The sequence below is a fragment of the Vicia villosa genome, linkage group LG1, assembly GCF_029867415.1.
Source record: "Vicia villosa cultivar HV-30 ecotype Madison, WI linkage group LG1, Vvil1.0, whole genome shotgun sequence".
NCBI classification, from domain to species: Eukaryota; Viridiplantae; Streptophyta; class Magnoliopsida; order Fabales; family Fabaceae; genus Vicia; species Vicia villosa.
In genome coordinates this window covers 68,104,083-68,122,870 of record NC_081180.1, presented here as the reverse complement: position 1 = coordinate 68,122,870, position 18,788 = coordinate 68,104,083, and the positions used below count along the sequence as shown (strand labels likewise).

The 18,788-nt window shown below is 33.7% G+C and overlaps 1 protein-coding gene and 1 pseudogene across 1 annotated transcript; one reads left to right on the top strand and one right to left on the bottom strand.

Moving 5' to 3' along the window:
* Positions 1-2,598: 2,598 nt before the first annotated feature.
* LOC131640523 (aldehyde dehydrogenase family 3 member F1) lies at positions 2,599-5,726 on the top strand. Its single transcript, XM_058910925.1, has 10 exons — positions 2,599-2,948; positions 3,021-3,089; positions 3,170-3,266; positions 3,342-3,548; positions 3,800-3,924; positions 4,105-4,209; positions 4,283-4,455; positions 4,858-4,948; positions 5,036-5,185; positions 5,313-5,726. The coding sequence occupies exons 1-10, from the start codon at positions 2,631-2,633 to the stop codon at positions 5,553-5,555; spliced, it is 1,578 nt and encodes a 525-aa protein (XP_058766908.1). The 5' UTR covers positions 2,599-2,630; the 3' UTR covers positions 5,556-5,726.
* Positions 5,727-5,928: 202 nt separating this feature from the next.
* On the bottom strand, positions 5,929-8,950 carry LOC131640530 (probable ubiquitin-conjugating enzyme E2 16; annotated as a pseudogene).
* Positions 8,951-18,788: the final 9,838 nt, after the last annotated feature.

Genomic DNA, 18,788 nt, shown 5'->3' with positions numbered 1-18,788 from the left:
CTTTATCTCTGACCTCTATTGCTCTGATTTCTTCGATATAGACTTTATCTTCCTCCACTCCTTTAATTCCAAAATCCTTCTCCCTTTTCCAAGCCTTTTCTGCCACACTCTCATCTCTAAGAGCCTAAAACCTTTTGTTTCTTTGAATGGCATCAGAATATATCGTTGATTCACAACACAACGTGGATCCCCCTAAGAAATTATCCTTCAAAGACTCTGACTGATTAGAAGAAGAAACTGAAGCACTAATTAAAAACTGAAAAGTAAGAAGCCTTGAAGACTTCACCACCTTTTCTAATGGTCTGGATAAGCTAACTCTTAGTGGTACATGCGAATTTTTAACCACTTTTATTCTAAAAACAACACCATTGATCTGCATATTGAAAGTTTCTTTCAAGACCATGGAGGATTCGCGTTCGTAGTATTATCATTTAAGCACATATACATTCCCACCAGGGAAGTGATAAGTTCAAAGAACTCGGGCTTCCAGGCATGACACGGTACTTCATAGCAACGCAACCACGTGACCATTTTATTGTCCACGTCTAAATATCTCAATTCTCTAATTGCATTGAACCATTGTTTCAACCAGTCGATTTCTTCTACGACTAACACTTTCGATTTTCAAGCTTCTCGATCCTTAATCAAGCATAGATTTGCTCCCAATGGAGCTGCTTTAATCGCGAAGTATACCTTTGTGTTAAATATCTCTTGAATGTTGTAAGTCATGTTAGGGTTATCCACAATCCTAATGTATGCTTTACTAAATCTTACTAACTCATTATCTTGTACATTAATATCCAAATGGGCAAAAATTAGTTTCGTTTCCCTTTTCACATATGCTCTCGATTGTGCATTATTGTCTTGACTACATGGGCATACGATATAGTCACATTTGTCCTTTCCCACGTTATCTCACACTTTTGTCCTCCGCAAATGTCTTCCCTTATGATTTGCCACCTTCTTCCATAGCTAAAATGCAAACAAAAAATCAAACTCTTATGTTGATTCTGGATAAGTGTTGGTGGAGCAACAAAAATTAGAGAGAAGTTGGTCTCATTTGCTAACTTCATTGTGTAAATGGATCAATCGTAAGTGTCAATATTTGTGTTGGATCAATTCATACATAACATTGCTCTAACTTCAAATGGACTCAGCTAATAGACAATGAGATTGATTCTCGTGATCAGTATTTTAAAAACCGGACCGGACCGGCCGGTCAGACCGGTCAAACTGGGAACCGGCCTGGTTCAATAGCTGGATCGGGAATGCCATTGAACTGGTGTGAACCGGTCAAAACCGGTGTAACCCGCTAAAACTGGGAAAACCGGCGGTTTTTGTGAACCGGCAGTTTAAATGCATTTTTTATTTTTTTTATCTTAAAAAATTAAAACAACGTCGTTTTGACTATTTTAATGAAAAATTAAAATAAAAAATAAAATAAATAAAATAAAAGAATAAAAAAATTATTGCAGATGCGATTGATTTTGTTATCGATGATTTTGATATTGAAGAAGATCCTAATATTGAAACAATTTTTCTTTTATTGAAATTAATTTAGTATACATAGGAATTATTTTGTTATAAATTATTCAATTAGATTAATTAGATTATGCTGCGATTAAACTTTTCTTTGCAATTATATTTTATAATTATGTACTATTTTATTGTGTGTGATACTTATGTGTAAAATTTGAATTTAAATTATGAACTTGTGAATTTATTTATAATATGATATTTTTAAAAAATTTAAGTGCTAGTTATATTTTGTAGAGACTGAATCATCCGGTTCGACACATTTTATACTTATATAATTTTGTTATAACGACCGGTCTATTCAACCGAGTTATCCGGTTTAACCCAGTTTAGTCATGCGGTTCGACCAGTGACTCAGTGGTTCGACCAATAAACCAGTGACCCAGTACCCTCACCGGTTTAATGTCCGGTTCGATTTTTAAAACACTGTTCGTGATTAATCGATCCTAAAACCGAATATCGAGTTTTCAAAAAAATATATATAATAAATAGGTCACTTATTGACTGCGGATTACCACTTATCATCAGGGCCGGCCCAAGCCACCAAGGCTAGGGCTTTAGGCCTCAAAAGTTTGGGCTTAAAAAAGGCCTCAAATTTTTTTTAATTATGGTAAAATTTAGGCCTATTTTTCTTTTACCACAAAATTATTATTCAAAAATACATTTTAAACGCCGCGTTTTAAATTTTGCTTTAGACCTCTAAACAGGTAGGGTCGTAGGGTCGGTTCTACTTATCATGATGGGAGATAAATGAAGATTTTAGGATTGGAAATTTGAACAGTATTTTAAGATTATTGTTCATTCAAGGACTCATAAACTTTTATGTTGATTTTTGTCATTCATTTTTTTATATAATTTTTTTCTTTATATGTGTAACTTCCCACGTATCATAATTGGAGTTGCCATACTAGTCCATTTATTTAATCCATGCAGCTTATCTAGTAATAATGGTTACTCACTTCCTTCTAACCTAATTAGGAAGGAATCAATAAATGCAGTGAAGAAGTTATAAATGGGCAGTAGTAAAGGACACACCAAAAATAAAACTTTCGCCCAATTAGTGTTGGTTAGGTGATTCAACCAACTTGGCATTTATGAGACCCTCACCACACCATAAAAATCCATGTTCCACAGACACAGTGTGTTTACACATAGACAGTGTTGTAGAAAACAACAACAACAACAAAAATCAACACATTAATCCTACAATGAACAACAATACTGGCATGGAAGTTGAGGAGACTGTAAGAGAGTTGAGTCAATACTTCAAAACAGGAAAAACAAAAAGTGTTGCATGGAGAAAAAACCAGCTCCAAGCTTTACTTGACCTTGTTCATGAAAATGAAGATGCTATATCTAAAGCTCTTAACCAAGATCTTGGGAAGCACCCTGTTGAAGCTTACCGCGACGAGGTTATCGTCTTAATTTTTATCATGTGTTTTCCTTAAAATTGTGTTACTGAGTTCAATTGGTTACTTTTGTAGATTGGAGGGGTAGAAAAATCAGCACAAAACTCTTTGAACAGTGTTGAAAAATGGATGGCTCCTAAAAAGGTAGGTTCTTCTATTTCCTCATGATGCACAACTCTATATATGTTAACTTATTTTCCATGTTGGTGCTGATAATACTGCAGAGCAGTATGCCTCTTCTGTTCTTCCCTTCAAAGGGAGAGTTATTGCCAGAACCACTTGGCGTGGTTCTTATTTTTTCATCTTGGAACTTTCCGATCGGTGAGTCGTGAAATATTCTTCTAAAATGGTTTGATTCTTGTCATACTTTGGTGATTTAACATATACTGTATGCAGTGTTGGCTTTGGATCCAATAATTGGGGCAATATCTGCTGGAAATGTTGTTCTGATAAAACCATCAGAGCAAGCTCCAGCATGCTCTTCTTTTCTTGCGAACACTATTCCTCGCTACTTGGATACTAATGCCGTAAAGGTCGTTGAGGGTGGAGGAGATGTCTGTGAAAAACTTCTGCAACATAAATTTGACAAAATATTCTTCACTGGTATTATTCTTCATAATAACAACCAAATTCAGATTTTCTATTGTCAATAATCTCAAACATTGATGCGGTCAGCACATTAGTACTAGTTGGATTAGTATCTGACAGTTTAAATCTATGTTAAAATTTGAACTGTCTGATTTCAATCCAATGACCACCAATATATTGACTGCACGAGTTTTTGCTTATTATCTCATTCTACAAACTGAACTCTTGTTCTAGAATTATCTTTATATGGTGTATGAAAATTTCAGGAAGTCCAAGAGTGGCAAGCATAGTTATGACTTCTGCTGCAAGAAATTTAACTCCTGTGACTCTAGAGCTAGGTGGAAAATGTCCTGCTATATTTGATTACCTTTCCAATCCTTCAGATTTTAAGGTAACTCGCATAGTTCATAACTGCAATTATGGTTGAAGCGCCACAATCGTGGTCACATTAACTGTATCTGTTGACTAATTGAGACGTGGAGACAATGATGCTACCATGATTTAATTACTATTGCATGTCACAGTAAAGAATTTCTAGGTCTAATTTAGTTTGCTTTTTTTTTTAACCAAGATGGCAGTGAAAAGAATAGTAGGAGCAAAGTGGGGAATCTGTAGTGGACAAGCATGCATAGGAATCGATTATGTGCTTGTTGAGGAGAAGCACTCATCTGAATTGGTAATATTCATTGTACATTATAAGCTATCAAGTTTTAATTCTAATAGTAACTTTTTTTTTGGTTTTCTTCTAGATTGAACTATTAAAGAAGTTTGTGAGAATATTTTATGGTGATAACATGATAGAGTCAAAGGTACTGTCAAGAATAGTAAACAAACAGCACTTTCAAAGACTGTGCAATCTTCTCAAAGACCCTCTTGTTGCTGCTTCAATAGTTCATGGTGGTTCAGTTGATGAAGCAAACCTGTAAGAGTAGTCTCTCACTATCTTCCTATAATCACTATCCACTAGTTTTCTTTTTCCACTATTTCACGTCGTGCATGTTTAAAATTGCAATGAGTTTGACGAAATCACAACAAAATTAAAAGTGTAAAACTTACTAAAATCATGATAACATGATATAATTCTGTCAAATTCACTATCAGTCCAAACTCGCACATACACATCTATGTACTTTTGGAATTACAATGAGATTCACAAAACGACACTGACATAGTGATTTGGTTAAAGTTTCAATTAATATTTTTTGCTATAATTTCGGTGCCATGTGATTCTGCCAAACTCACTCAATTCAAACATAAACAAAATACTATCAAGTGAATAGTAATCACATTAATTTAATTAATCAATTACTTTCAAATTTGTCAGGTTTATTGAGCCAACAATCTTGTTAGATCCACCACTAGATGCTGAAATCATGACAGAAGAAATCTTTGGTCCATTTCTTCCAGTGATCACAGTGAGAATCAGCAATCCATATTCATATTCTCAGTTCTCACACATAATGTGATTATCTCTATGAATTTTTAACTTGCCATTTATACAGGTGAACAAAATTCAGGAAAGTATTGAATTTATAAACTCAAAACCAAAACCTCTTGCCATCTATGCATTCACCAAAAATGAAGCTTTCAAGAGAAAGATTGTATCAGAAACATCCTCAGGAAGTGTCACATTTAATGACACACTGGTTCAAGTAATGCTTCTCTTACCTCACTTAATTTTCGTTTAATAAAGCAAAGATTAATGTAAAAAATGTCTATTTACTAATATAGCATTCTCTCTCTCCATTCTAAAACAGTGTCATTTTATTGTATGTGCAGTTTTTATGTGATACACTACCATTTGGAGGTGTTGGACAGAGTGGTATTGGTAGGTACCATGGAAAATACTCCTTTGACACATTCAGCCATGAAAAAGCTGTAATGCATAGATACCTTTGCCTTGAAATTGAACCAAGGTATCCTCCATGGAGTAAATTTAAGCTAGAATTTATCAGATTGGCATACAGGTTCAACTACTTTGGACTAGCACTACACATGTTGGGCTTGAAAAAACAGAACTAGATCAATTCTTCAACTACATTGCTTCTCTATTTCAAATATTATGTTGATTTGAAATACATTAGGATTTGTTGTAATATGAAAAACTTCAAGAAGTAGCTTCGGCTACCTACCACCGTGTGCTGAGACGTCTTTCACTGAAGTTCCAAACATGCTCTCATTTTATTTGCTCAATTTTCAAAAATCTACTTGTGATTAGTCTTTAAACCGTAATTATGGTGGATTGTGTTAATTTTATGAGCGTCTCTTTGTTTTTCTATTGTGTTACATCGCCCATGTGCGAAAGGGTGTAAAAATCACTTCATTAGCACACGAGTAGGAAACAATTTCCATTCTATCAATTTGAATGTGTGGCGCGAAAAAAGGCATACAAGCATGACATAAAATCATTAGAAAGAAAATCAATAAAAAGGAACATTTATCTGACATGCAGGTTAAACACAATAATCTGAGTTTGTTTCCTCATATTATCAAATGAGGGGTAATTCCAATTTACAGGAGAGTTAAGCTTTTCAAGGCATCCTAGTTTCTCAAAATGCTTTTCCCCGCTTCATATTTTTCCCTTTTGAAAGGATAATCCTCTATTCTAATTTTGTGAATTTATTACCAGTTATTATACTTTATCATCATGGAACCACCACCTTGTCTCCTTGGGAGATCTGCCATTTCTACAGTTCTTTACATAACGGTCATTATCTTCAGGGCGTTGCTGTAGAAGAGATCAAAACAGTTGCTAAGTAAATTGATATAGAAAACCAAATGGATGATATATCATGCCAAAAGATGCACATACATGGTAACATGCGCGTGCGTATGTGTATACTGGAATTATACGGAAAAACAAACGAACGCATTATATGTACAATAGATTCACACCTTCCCAGTTGAGCTTGAAAGCATTGAGAGAATGCTGATGCATACAGAACTAACAGTCATAGCAGGGGACCATGAATCATACAATATATCTGCATAATTTCATAAAGCATATCAAATGTCAGCTCACCACCAAAAAGCATACATATTTCATTAGAAAGTTTCTTAAACATTTTGAAGCGTTAACTCCCAATGAGTCCTCCCAGTACTTGATAGGAAGAAACAGATAAAACAAGAGAAGCAATTACAGGCTGAAACTCAGGAGAAGTTTTTATGGTTTCTGGGAGTAAAGAGTAATACACACAGCTGATCAAAACATAACTTGAGATACAGAAACTAAATCTTTGCATTAAAAAGCAAGTAGTTTAGGAAGTTGGGTTTATCATTGCCGCAATACATGATAATTTATCCAAATTTAGACCTAGCAGCTACAGAAACGCTTTCATGACTTGCAATGTTTAAATATTTTGAAAAAATTAAAAAAGATTTTCTGGCATAGAAACATAGAAGAAACTTATGGGAGACTCATCATGCAAGCTTTCACTTATTCCTCGTGCATATCATATTATCAGAGCTTTCCTATCTCCTACTCAGTTACACTTCAAATTCACAGTGTCAACATATTCAACAAAAACCAAGTCTTTTCCCACTAGGTTGGATCGGCTACGTGCCACGTGGATCAATCCAAAACATTATATTCTATCATAGGTCATATTTTTAGTCAAATCATTGGCCTCTCTTTCTTAATTGTTTAATCTATAGCTTTTCTTGGGCTTCCTTTGCCTTTGGCAATTGAGCTATCTTCCATTTGATATACTTTCCTTACTACGAAGTCTACCGGTCTCCTTCACACATGTCCTAACCACCTAAGTCGATATTAAACAATAGTTTTTTACAATAGGTGCTAACACAAACCCTCCCTCTAATGCTCCCATTCTCAATCCTATCGCGTCTAGTATTTTCATTTATCCAGCACAACATTTTCATTTCCGCTACACTGTTTACTCTCATGTTGACCTTCACTGCCCACTTCTCAACACTTTATCCTATTCAACATTGTCATTCTTATAGATGTGCGGTAAAATTTTCCCTTTAGTTTGAGCAATACCTTTATATTCAAAATCAATTTAAATGCTTTTTCTATCAACAATTTAGCAAGAAATAATAAACCTGAATGTGATGACTTGAAAGGAAACCGGGGCAATGAAGAAACATTCACCAGATAATAACAGTAAAAACAAAGTGGCAGAAAAGATGATACAAACAAACCAAGGGAAAAATTTCACAGTACCTTTTGTGTCTATCTCTTTCTTTATTTGCATAAAACTATATTAGGGATCCTATTAAGTTTAATGATATTTACGATGACAGAGATAAATACAAATTGGGGAAAGATTGATCTCTAAGGATTCGCTCTCCCCTAAAACAAAGAGTAAACAGTATACCTAAACAAATATGCCCATTGCTGTAGATATGTGGATGCATTGGAGCCGGATTCATAAATATGACCTATGAATAACCATCCATAACAAAAGTCAGACTAAAAAAACTAGCCACAAAAATGGTGAAACGGTAAAGAGAAACCTTAATCCAACGGCTTATTAACAACCTGTGGAGCTTCCATTGGATAATGCTCCGGGAAATCAACCTGAAGCTTGTAAGTCTCATTAGCATAAAGTGTCCCAGGAGCACCAATCACTTCAATAACCCACCTTTGAGAACCAAAATAACAAACCTTCAGTTAATAAAAGAAAAATAATATTTCGCCACGCAATGTTAAGAGTCTCACATCAGACAATATATAGTCAGGCCATGTGCTTATAAGTGGGGGCAACCTTCACCCTACAAGCCGGTTTTGTAGAGTTGAGTTAGGCCCAACAACACATTCTTAACGTGGTATCAGAGCCTTATTTAAAATCAGGTGGGTCACCTGCTATCAGGTTTCCGCTATTAGGCCACCCGACATTCACCGAACATAATCAACCACATATTTAAATTGAAAGTGCATAAACCCTCCAATTTATAAAACCAACAACATCACCAAAACCTAATAAAAAACAAAACTTGAAAAGGGGAAAACAAACCTAAACCCATTAGCACAAAACCCATTTCACCAATTTCAAAAATTAGGCCTAAACAAAGTAACACATCAATTAAAATAAAAAATTGTGGGTGAAAAGAATAATACCTTTGGAGATTATCACTGACTTTGTAGTTGAAACCAACAGGAGGACTAGCCTGCCATTCAGTGAGTTCCTTCTGAAGCCTATTGCAGGCAATCTTACTGAGATTCTGAACAACATGAATTCACAAAACAAAAACAAATATGAAACAGTGAAAAAACAAAAGGAAAAGATGAATCGGAAAATTAGAATGAAAAAGGAACAAACCTTGCGAGAGGAAGTTGAAGAGCTAGTCATGGTTTCAGAGAAGCAGCATTCGATTTTGACGAGAGAGAGAGAGAGAGAGAGAGAGAGAGAGAGAGAGAGAGAGAGAGAGAGAGAGAGAGTAACTGCAACTATGCTTCACTGCGTCTTTACCCCTTTCTTTTTTTAATTATATATTTTCTACAATCTTTTTATTATATTTTTATTCAATGATTTTCAATTAATATATATTTGAATGATATTTTATTTAACTTTTAATTAATATTTCTGATATATTTTACTAGTATATTATATTTTACATTTTAAATATGTTTTTGGGAAAAAAATATACACTAACAGTGTTTTACACTGTCAATCAATGACGATCATGAATCTGAATAAATATATTACATGACAGAACATTAACATTATATTCTAATTAAATTTACACGGCATAACTATTAAACTCTATGTTTTTTAATAGATATTAATTAAGTATTCTTATTATTTATGTGTTTTACGTAAAATACATTCAATAAAGATTGACCAATTTTAAAACAAAGAATGTCGTAGTGTACTTTATTAAATCCATATGAATTTTATTTAATGTTGAATAGTTATTCACACATATGTAAATATTTTATATTTATTTCATAAATAAAAGTAATCAATAAATCAATTGAAGATTTAAACAAATATTTACTTTTATTCGAAAGATAGTAATCGGTGGGACCCATTGGCATATTGTTTTTGTCGACTATTATAATAATTTATTTGTTTTTAAAAATGACTTTTTTTTAATGAGGCTCATATTCATATATAGCAAAAAAGAGCATTAAGGGGATAAAAATAGAAGGGGCATTTTTGTCATTAAACAAATATGGGGATGTCAAATACAACTTGGATGACAATTTAAAACCTCTCTCATTGACACTATGCTATTTGTAGTATATGATTGTTGATTTGTTGTAACAAAACTAAAAAAGTTTAAAAGAAAATAAGAAAATAAATTTAATTCTCTCTCGAATCCTGTCTCCGATTTCTATTACCAAGTCTCTTCTTCTTCATTATTCACTGTCTCCGACTTCCATTACCAAATCTCTTCTCCTTCGTTTCTCACTGTCTCCGACTTCTATTACCAAGTTTCTTCTCCTTTATTCCTCACTGTCTCTGACTTCCATTACCAGGTCTCTTCTCCTTCGTTCTTCACAATCTTCGAAAAAGATACATAAATAAATATATCAACATATTAAATTATATTATGGTTATTTTGGTCAAATTATTATTAGTTTTATTATTATGTACTAGCGTCTAAACGGGCACTCTCGTGCCCGTTTATCCGCTTTTTTAATGCGCACGGCGTCAAAATTTAAATGAAACTTTTTAGGTAAACTTTGTGATCTGCAATCTCTCTCTCCCTCCATCTCTTCCTCCCCTCTCTCTATCTCTCTCTCCCCTCCCTCTCTCTCCCTCTCCGTCTCTCTCTCTCTCTCTCTCTCTCTCTCTCTCTCTCTCTCTCTCTCTCTCTCTCTCTCTCTCTCTCCCCCTCCTCTCTCTCTCTCTCATGTGACTGTCTGTTCTCTTTTTTAATGTCCATATATGTAAATTGAAGGAGAAGCAAAGCAAAAATGTGCTTCTTTTATGATGTTTTTTGCATTTATCCCCTAAAAAATAGAATATTTGTAAGACTCTAAGTATTCACTTTAAATATGTTTTAGTAATTTCTTATCGAAATCAGAGTAATGAACACTAAATAAAAAATATTTTTAAGACCAATTTAATAATGCAAAAAGCAGATAATGATGTTTAAAATTTATGAAACATACAATAACTCTAGTTTACTAAAGGCTAAAAACTCTCTCTCTTTCTCTCTCTCTCTCTCCCTCCCTCCCTCCCTCTCTCTCTCCCTCCCCCTCCCTCCCTTCATCCCCCTCCCTTATATATGATCAAATTTTAATGTTGTATTTTGTTTCTATCGCTCCTACTTTTTACATTGTTATTCATAATTAGATATATCTATTTTTGTTATTCTTTATTTGCTTTTCTTATGTGAAATTAAATTTTGAGTGTAAATCTTCATCAATTTCAAATATATTCAATTTTGTTTTTAAAATTTTAATTCAAAGTGTTTTGATTTGGTGATGATAATGATAACATGTATGATCTATTGTTAACTATCAACATATTATTAACTTATTTTTAAATACATGTTAATATGATATACACAACAATAAAAGATGTGTGTTAAAAATTATTTCAATCCTTAAATAAATAAAAAATATCATTAAATTTACTAATTTAGAAATTCATGTTAATTTCAAAAACATAACAAACATGATATAAAGCGAAAACATACAACCAGAGATAAATAGTGAAAGAGAAAAGAACTAGAACTAAAATGCAGAATTAAAAAAAATTAAATTACTACTTATTAGGAAACTAAATTTCAGATTGTGTGAGATACTATAAATTATCTTTAAATATATCAGTATGACATACACATTAATACTTTAACATAGTATTAAATTGATTATGTAAAAATATTTCACGTTAGTACGTTTAAAATCTGCATCGTAATTTTTAAAGATTCATTTCAATCTCATATCATTATATAGAAGTTATTTTTCATGATACGTGAATATTTAAGAAAACATAAGAACAAATATAATAAATGGTATATCAAATGCATCCTCTTTCTGTTTTTTTTTAGTTTACTTTGTCAAATAATAAAAATGAAAGATGGTTAAAAGCAAGAAACAAACAACAAATGTGTATCATAATTTTGCTTCATAATACAATGTGAAAGATGATACTAATTAAAAGTGAGAGTAATGCCCAAATCAATGCATTAAAAAAGAGAATGGAAAGTGATTGTATATTTATGAGAAAATTTTGGTGGTGTGATATATGCAGAAAACAATTATACAACTGCAGTATAAAATTTTGTTAATGTCAATTATGGTAGCAATTTGTCCATAATAATATGACACAAAGGATACAAATTGCTAATGCAGTAGAAGAATAAAATTCCAAATTGCTATGTAATTATAGAAATTGATGGCATTAATAAAATAAATTAGGGTAGTAATTTGGTTGTAATGGTTATATCTACTCATCCCGGACCTTCATTAAGAAATAGCTAATAACTTCAAAAGTTTTTGTTATAAATGTGGTTAAAAAACCACCTAATAACTTGCAGTAGTTTTTTTTTTTGCGGTTATTGAATTTCTAGTGAGTAAACAACTTGTTCGTGTTTTTAATTTTTTTAATAAAAAATAAATTAAATAATTGAATTATAGAGGGTATAATAGGAATGAAAAAAGAGTCAGTCCAAAAACATGTATCCTCTTTATATATAGTTATAGATATAAATGACAATATAAAAAAAAGTATATATGTATGATAACATATGTCTTATATTCGCTTGTACGATTTATATTTCTTTTTAAATTAATGTAAAGTATTTATAAAAGACATATTAACAATTAACAACAAAATATATATTTTTTAATTGTTTGACTGGTGAACACAATTGTCATTTGTTATGTATCATTAGAAGTGAGAATAAAGTATTTTTGAATTTATAATTATCATATGTTTTGACATCAACTGTCAATATCCTCCTACGTATAAATTATACAAGTTAACTGTTATTTTCTTAATCATAATTGGATTGAGTGTAATATAGATGAAACTTCACGAGGAAATCCTATAAAATTAACTTATGGTGACTTATTTAGAGATACTAAATGAACAATTTTGGGAGCTTTCTCAACTAAAATTGAAGTTTGCACTCCTTTCAAGTTGAATTTTATGGAATCGTGGTAGCTATCGAATATGCTAATAGAAGGAATTTGAGATATCTTTGACTTGAAACTGACTTGGTTTTTGCAATTTGTGCATTTTTCAATATGAATATTGTCCCTTAACATCTTTTAACCAAATAGAAGAATACTTTACACACTACATTTTCCTTTATATTCAAGATATCTTTCAGAAAGACAAATGCATGTGCGGATAGATTAACCAATATGAGGTTTTTTTTGTTGATTATGACTAAGGGTGGGAATAGACTGGGCTGAGCTAGGCTTCCCCAAGCCTGAGCCTAGCCTGCTAAAAAATTCAAAGCCTGAGTCTGACCTGTAGTCTATCGTAGGCTTATTTTTTTGGTCTGAGTTTGGCCTTTTTGAAAGCCTGATTGGTCTATTAGCCTACTGAAAAGCCTATTTCATTTGAACATTTGTAAATAATTCATTCAACTTAACTTTATATATAGACTAATAAATTAAAACATCAGTGAGATTAAATGTTTGTTTGCATTGGCTTATTTGGGTTTACCTAGTAGCATAAATTTTGTGATACTATTTGTTTGAGAGAACTTATGGAAGCAACTTATGACATTGCTCATAATTTTTTTTCATCTTATTTTTATAATTTCTTCAAGATAACTAAGATTTATTTTTATATTTTAATTCAAAGTACAAAATACAATATGATAATAATAAAATTATTCATATATATTTAAATAGGTCGGACTCATAGACTTAAAATACTTTTTATATGACCTGTGGCCTATCCTTTTTAGCTGAATAGGCTTATAAAAAAGCCTAGGCCTTTTCTATTTACATAAAAAGTCTGGCCTGACTTAGGCCTATGTAGGCTGGGTCGTAGGCCCCTGTTAGTCGGCTGTCCTATTCCCCCCTAATTATGACATTTGGCAAGATTCACTTTCTATTTGTACTTTTGAAAGTTTTTTACGGAATAGGTTTAGTATGTCCAACAATCATTTTTGCTAGTTGTTTGATGGGTCAGGCTTTATGTCTTCATCCTTTTTGTTTTTCATATTTTATTCAATTACTTTCCTTTATTAAAAAAACCAAGTTTAGAATGAATCAATGAAAGTGAACCCGGATAATGCTTTTAAGCATCTTGCTCTCACAACTTTCATCCTTAGGAGGTTATGGGTTAGTATAATTTTAAAAGGATGTAAGTTTGGCCTAACGCAATAACGCATGAGCATTAACCCCAATACTAAAGACCTTTCACGCCAACACATACTAAACCCAATACAAAATCGGGATGAGATGAGAACGTGAGATGAATTGTCACTCTTCTAATGTGCCTATAACTCCACTTCAAAGCCTTATGATTCAAAACCAGACATACAATAATACGTAAAGTGGTCGCTCTACCTAAATAGAAAAATTGACTACCTTCAAGAGCAGTTTGTCAAAAAGAAAAGGCGGCCAATGACAATTCTTTTATACGTCTTCACCCATTATGAGGAAGATGTTACCAAGCATTCCCCATAATGAGTAGCCATAGGACAAGGATATAACTATGACGCTGTCATACCCCAATTTTTGACCCTAAGATCCTATATCATTCATATCCCAATCACTAATCAAGAGCTTCACTTGGAAGTTTTGTTCATGGTGTTGCACTCACCTCATCAATAAGAGGGACCATCAAGCACTAATGATTGTTTACCTTGTATGCATACTATACTAACCCAAATACCAAAAATATTGCTTTGTTTCTTTGTAGGCTTTTGTTTTGTAGGTACCAAGCCAAGACATGCAATAAGCAAGGCATTTTTCACATTTTTGACTGATGAAATCGATTTCCCTACTGGGTAAATCGATTTCCCTGCAGCAATCTTCAACAAAATCACATTCTGGACAGCATGAAATCGATTTCCCTCCTGGGTAAATCGATTTCCCTAGTGTATTTTGCGCCAATTTCTCTTCTGGAACAGAGTAAAATCGATTTCACTCCTGGGGAAATCGATTTCCTTAAGGCGAAATTCAAAAAAAATAGAGAGGGAAGCTTGATTTGATTTTGGCACCTATTTTCTTTGACCATCTTTGTCATTTCACCAATTTTCCACCTCATCAAAATAATTCTCTTCATTAAACCCCATTTTACCACTTTTTACCATTTAATTGCCACTTTAATCACCAATTAAACACAAGTTAATCACCAAATACAAAAAGACCAATTTGCCACTACTCTTGCTCCAATCCTATAAATAGAGACCACTACTCTCTCATTTCTCAAGCTTTGAGAGCCAAAAAACCCCTTGCAATTTCTCTCCTCATCCCTACCAAATTCACCAAAGCTCTTTGTTCTTTCATAAAGTTTGTGAGTCACATCTTGAACCTCACAAACTTTGAGCTAAACCACCATCTATTTCACTCTTTTTTCTTCAATTGTTGAGAGATCAAGATTTGTGTTGGTGATTCTTGAAGTAGATCCAAGTTTTGTTCAAGATTTGGTAAATTTTCTTCATCCTTTTTGTATATCATGATGTAGATCTTTGTTGCTTGTGTGTGATGCATCTTTGATGCTATATTGGTGCTATTTGATGGTGATTTGATGGAAAATTCGTGCTCCAATTGATGTTTGATCATAAGGTGTTTGTACATTTGTTCAAGTCAAGTTTTATGCCTCTAAATGCTGTTTTTGCTGATTTTTACACTGAGGAAATCGATTTCCTTAAGGCTGAAATCGATTTCCTGCTGAACGTAACTTGTTTTTTTTGAAAACTGCACTATGGAAATCGATTTCCCCCTGCATGAAATCGATTTCCAGCAGGCAGAATGTGGTTTTTTGCCTTTTTTGTGCTTGTTTTGGCTTCCTTCTTCCTACACTTCATTAATATCATTGGATCTAGGGTGTTGATAGGTTTGAAATGACCTAATCCACCAAAATGGATGAATGATATTAATGATAGTGTGAGTTGATTATCTTTTGTGTTTTCATTCTTATTTTCATCTTATTTTTCTTTTGATCGATGAAAGTCTTAATATCTTGAGAATTCTATGGATTCTTGATGAAGACTAGATCAATTTGTTTTCATTCTTATCTTTTCATCTTACTTTCTTTTGATCGATGAAAGTCTTGACATCTTGAGAATTCTATGGATTCTTGATAAAGACTAGATCAATTTGTTTTCATTCTTATCTTTTTTCATCTTATTTTCTCTTGATCGATGAAAGTCTTGATATCTTGAGAATTCTATGGATTCTTGATAAAGGCTAGATCATTTCTTCTTCTCCTTCTTATTTCTTTTGATTGATGATCTTGATACATGGAGAGTTATCCTACATTTGTCCCGACTCGATAAAAGATCAAATATGGAAGAGAATTGTATGCGGTGATTTAAGACTTGTGGAGGTATTTATCGTGTAGTCGCTATGATTTTTATCAAGCTTCTGATAAACCTCCATTGAATTTAAATCCGAGTACATCATTCACTCACCATCGATCTTCATTACTAACTTTGATAACATACTTGACAAGTTTCAAGATGGTTATCTTTAACATCTAACAACTAACTTTAATTTCCGCCATTTATTATACCGCTCTTTATATTTCTCGCTTTATCGCTTTATTTTATCATTTCATCATATTTACATCCCGCCATTTTCTCTTTGTCCATTTGGACGTTTATAATTCCGCTATTTTCCCTTTGTCCACTTGGACATATGTTTATGCTTCCGCTATTTTCCCTTTGTCCACTTGGACATATGTTTATGCTTCCGCTATTTTCCTTTTGTCCACTTGGACCATACTTTACTTTTATGCTAAAACACTAATAAACAACCAAAATCTAAAAAACACATAAGGTTCTCTTTGGACTATCGGTTACTATCCCTAGCACTTTGGAGATTCGAACTTATGGACCTAGTACCTCTGGACTCATTCTATTACTATCCTGTGATTGTTCTGTCTGTCTGGCATTGTTCTGTTGTATGTTTATGTGTGCAGGTACTTCCTTGAAAGTCCTTGATGGTTAATTCCAAGGCATTGATATAAGGATTTTACCCGAAAACAGCCGTTACTCTGCCCGATTTTCGTCAGAATCTTAATGTGCTTAATGAAAAGTGGTGCTAAGACAATAAGTTCATCTGGATCCCCAAGTGTTAATGTGTTGGTATTGATAATTCCAAAGGATGGGAAATCCACCTTGACTCTTAATGTCAAGTGTTGGCTTCTTACTTGGTTAGACCGTTTCTTTCCTTAGCTTTTATTTTACGCAATAGGATAACCTCTTCATCTCCTCCCATTCTTAAATTTTCAAAATCTTCTCCCTTTTTCCAAAATATTCTTATGTTTGCAATCTTTTCAAAACTTTTTTTTCTTAAAAATATCTTTCGCCCTTAGTGGCTTTTCTTCAAAAGTTTAGACACCGTTAATTGTCGAAACGAGTGGTTATACCCCACGATTTTGAAATTGATTGATAATAACAAGATCTTTTCCGCGTGAGAGAGCTAGTGGCATACTCGTTGATTTTATCCGAGTTGGAGCCCTTCTTTCATTTGCGATGCAAAGAACTTGTTTGTTCTCATGCTCAAGATCAATGGCTGAGTATTTCTCTCTAACGACAACAAAGTGTTTATTCGTTTTAAAAACGTTTTTCCCAAAAGCGGAACTACATTAGCTCTGACTTCTCCATTGCACCGAGGAGGTATGTAGGCCCAAAGCTTAACGCTTTGCCGAGCTTATTTTAAAAATAAAACAAACCCTTTTTAGCACACACACACAGATTTTCAAAAAGGTTCCCGTGGAGTACCACGGATATGAGGGGTGCTTTAAACCTTCCCCTCATATAATCAACACCCGTACCTGAGATCTCTTTCTTGTTTTAAAAACAAAACTTTGGGTTTTACGTTCTTTTCCCTTTTCCTTTGAAAAAATAAAGCGCGGTGGCGATTTCAAACGGAATATTGATTCGAGTCAATCTCATGGCTTCGATATCAGATTTTCCCCGCTACAGAAAAATGGCGACTTCACTGGGGATCCGGTTTTAAGTGTGTTAAGCCTATTTTTGTTTGTCTGTGTGTTTTTATCTGTATATATTGTTGTGTGCTTTGTTTGTTTATTTTCTTTTTTTTTTCTTTTTTGTGCTCGATGGTTCCTCTGTGATGAGACAAAGTTCTAACCCGAACTTTGGTGAGTAACTTGAGATAGGAGGTGGTAAGACCAATAGTCGCATGTCAGGAGCAATCCTTACCATGAGCGTCATATGGTGGAACCCCAATCAGTGGAGGCCTCATGGAAGGTAGTAGAGGTTGTTGCGAACCATCGTGATAACGCTATTACTTTCAATAGTGAGTGTCCGTAGAAGCTGAATGGCCTAGAACCCATTTAACCCATCTAAGCCTTTTTAGGATGCAGCGCAGAAACAAGGTCAAGTACCAATTTGAGCTTGTTGTCATGCGATGCTACGCTCAGACGAGGTCTTTTTAGGCATATTATTGGCGCCCATGAGCAATTGTGCGTGCCGGTAATATCCAATAGAAGATTGAAAACTCTGGGAACCTTTGTAGAACCCGATTGGCAGGTACAAAATTCCCTAGATCATACCTTTTGGGATGGTTGGACCCATGGCTCCATGCTCGTGATGTCGAACCTTTGAACTATGATCTTATGTGACCTTGCGCGCTCTTGGTTGTGGTTGATGCATAAAACCATGCATTCATGCATCCATGAAAACTCTTTTTCTTTTGGTTTTCAAGGAACTTAGACGTCTTTCCTTGTAAACATCATAAGTTTCATCAAACTCAATGGATCTTGAGTGTTGATGGGGTGAAAACTCTAATCCACCAAAATGGATGATTGATTTTGATGATAACTTAATCGAAGCTTTAGTCCAATGTTGAGTGTTTTCAAGTTAATATCTCAAGTTCCTTGAAACTCAAATAAAAAAAACAAATTATGTGCATTGCATGCATCATTCTGCATTTGGCCCTGCTTTCTAAAGAAATTCTCCAGAGCCTCATTTCCTTTCTCCTGGTATCATCAGTACAACACTCTTGCTAAGAAGAAATGGAAAGTATCAAACAAGAGATTCTTGAGCTCCGTGAAGAGGTGGTTACTCTGAAGGCTGGTATGAAGCATCTAACTACTCTGGTTGAGGCTCTAGTTGCTGCCCAAGTCAATCCTCCTATGATGAAAGAAAGGATGGCAAAGGTCTTTCTTGAAACTCTGA

Excerpts from the sequence above, each read along its gene's own strand:
- LOC131640523 (XM_058910925.1), top strand. The coding sequence starts at position 2,631 with ATGAGACCCTCACCACACCATAAAAATCCATGTTCCACAGACACAGTG. Across the intron at positions 4,456-4,857 it reads TCAGTTGATGAAGCAAACCT|GTTTATTGAGCCAACAATCT; the intron begins GTAAGAGTAGTC and ends CAAATTTGTCAG. Across the intron at positions 5,186-5,312 it reads TTAATGACACACTGGTTCAA|TTTTTATGTGATACACTACC; the intron begins GTAATGCTTCTC and ends TTGTATGTGCAG.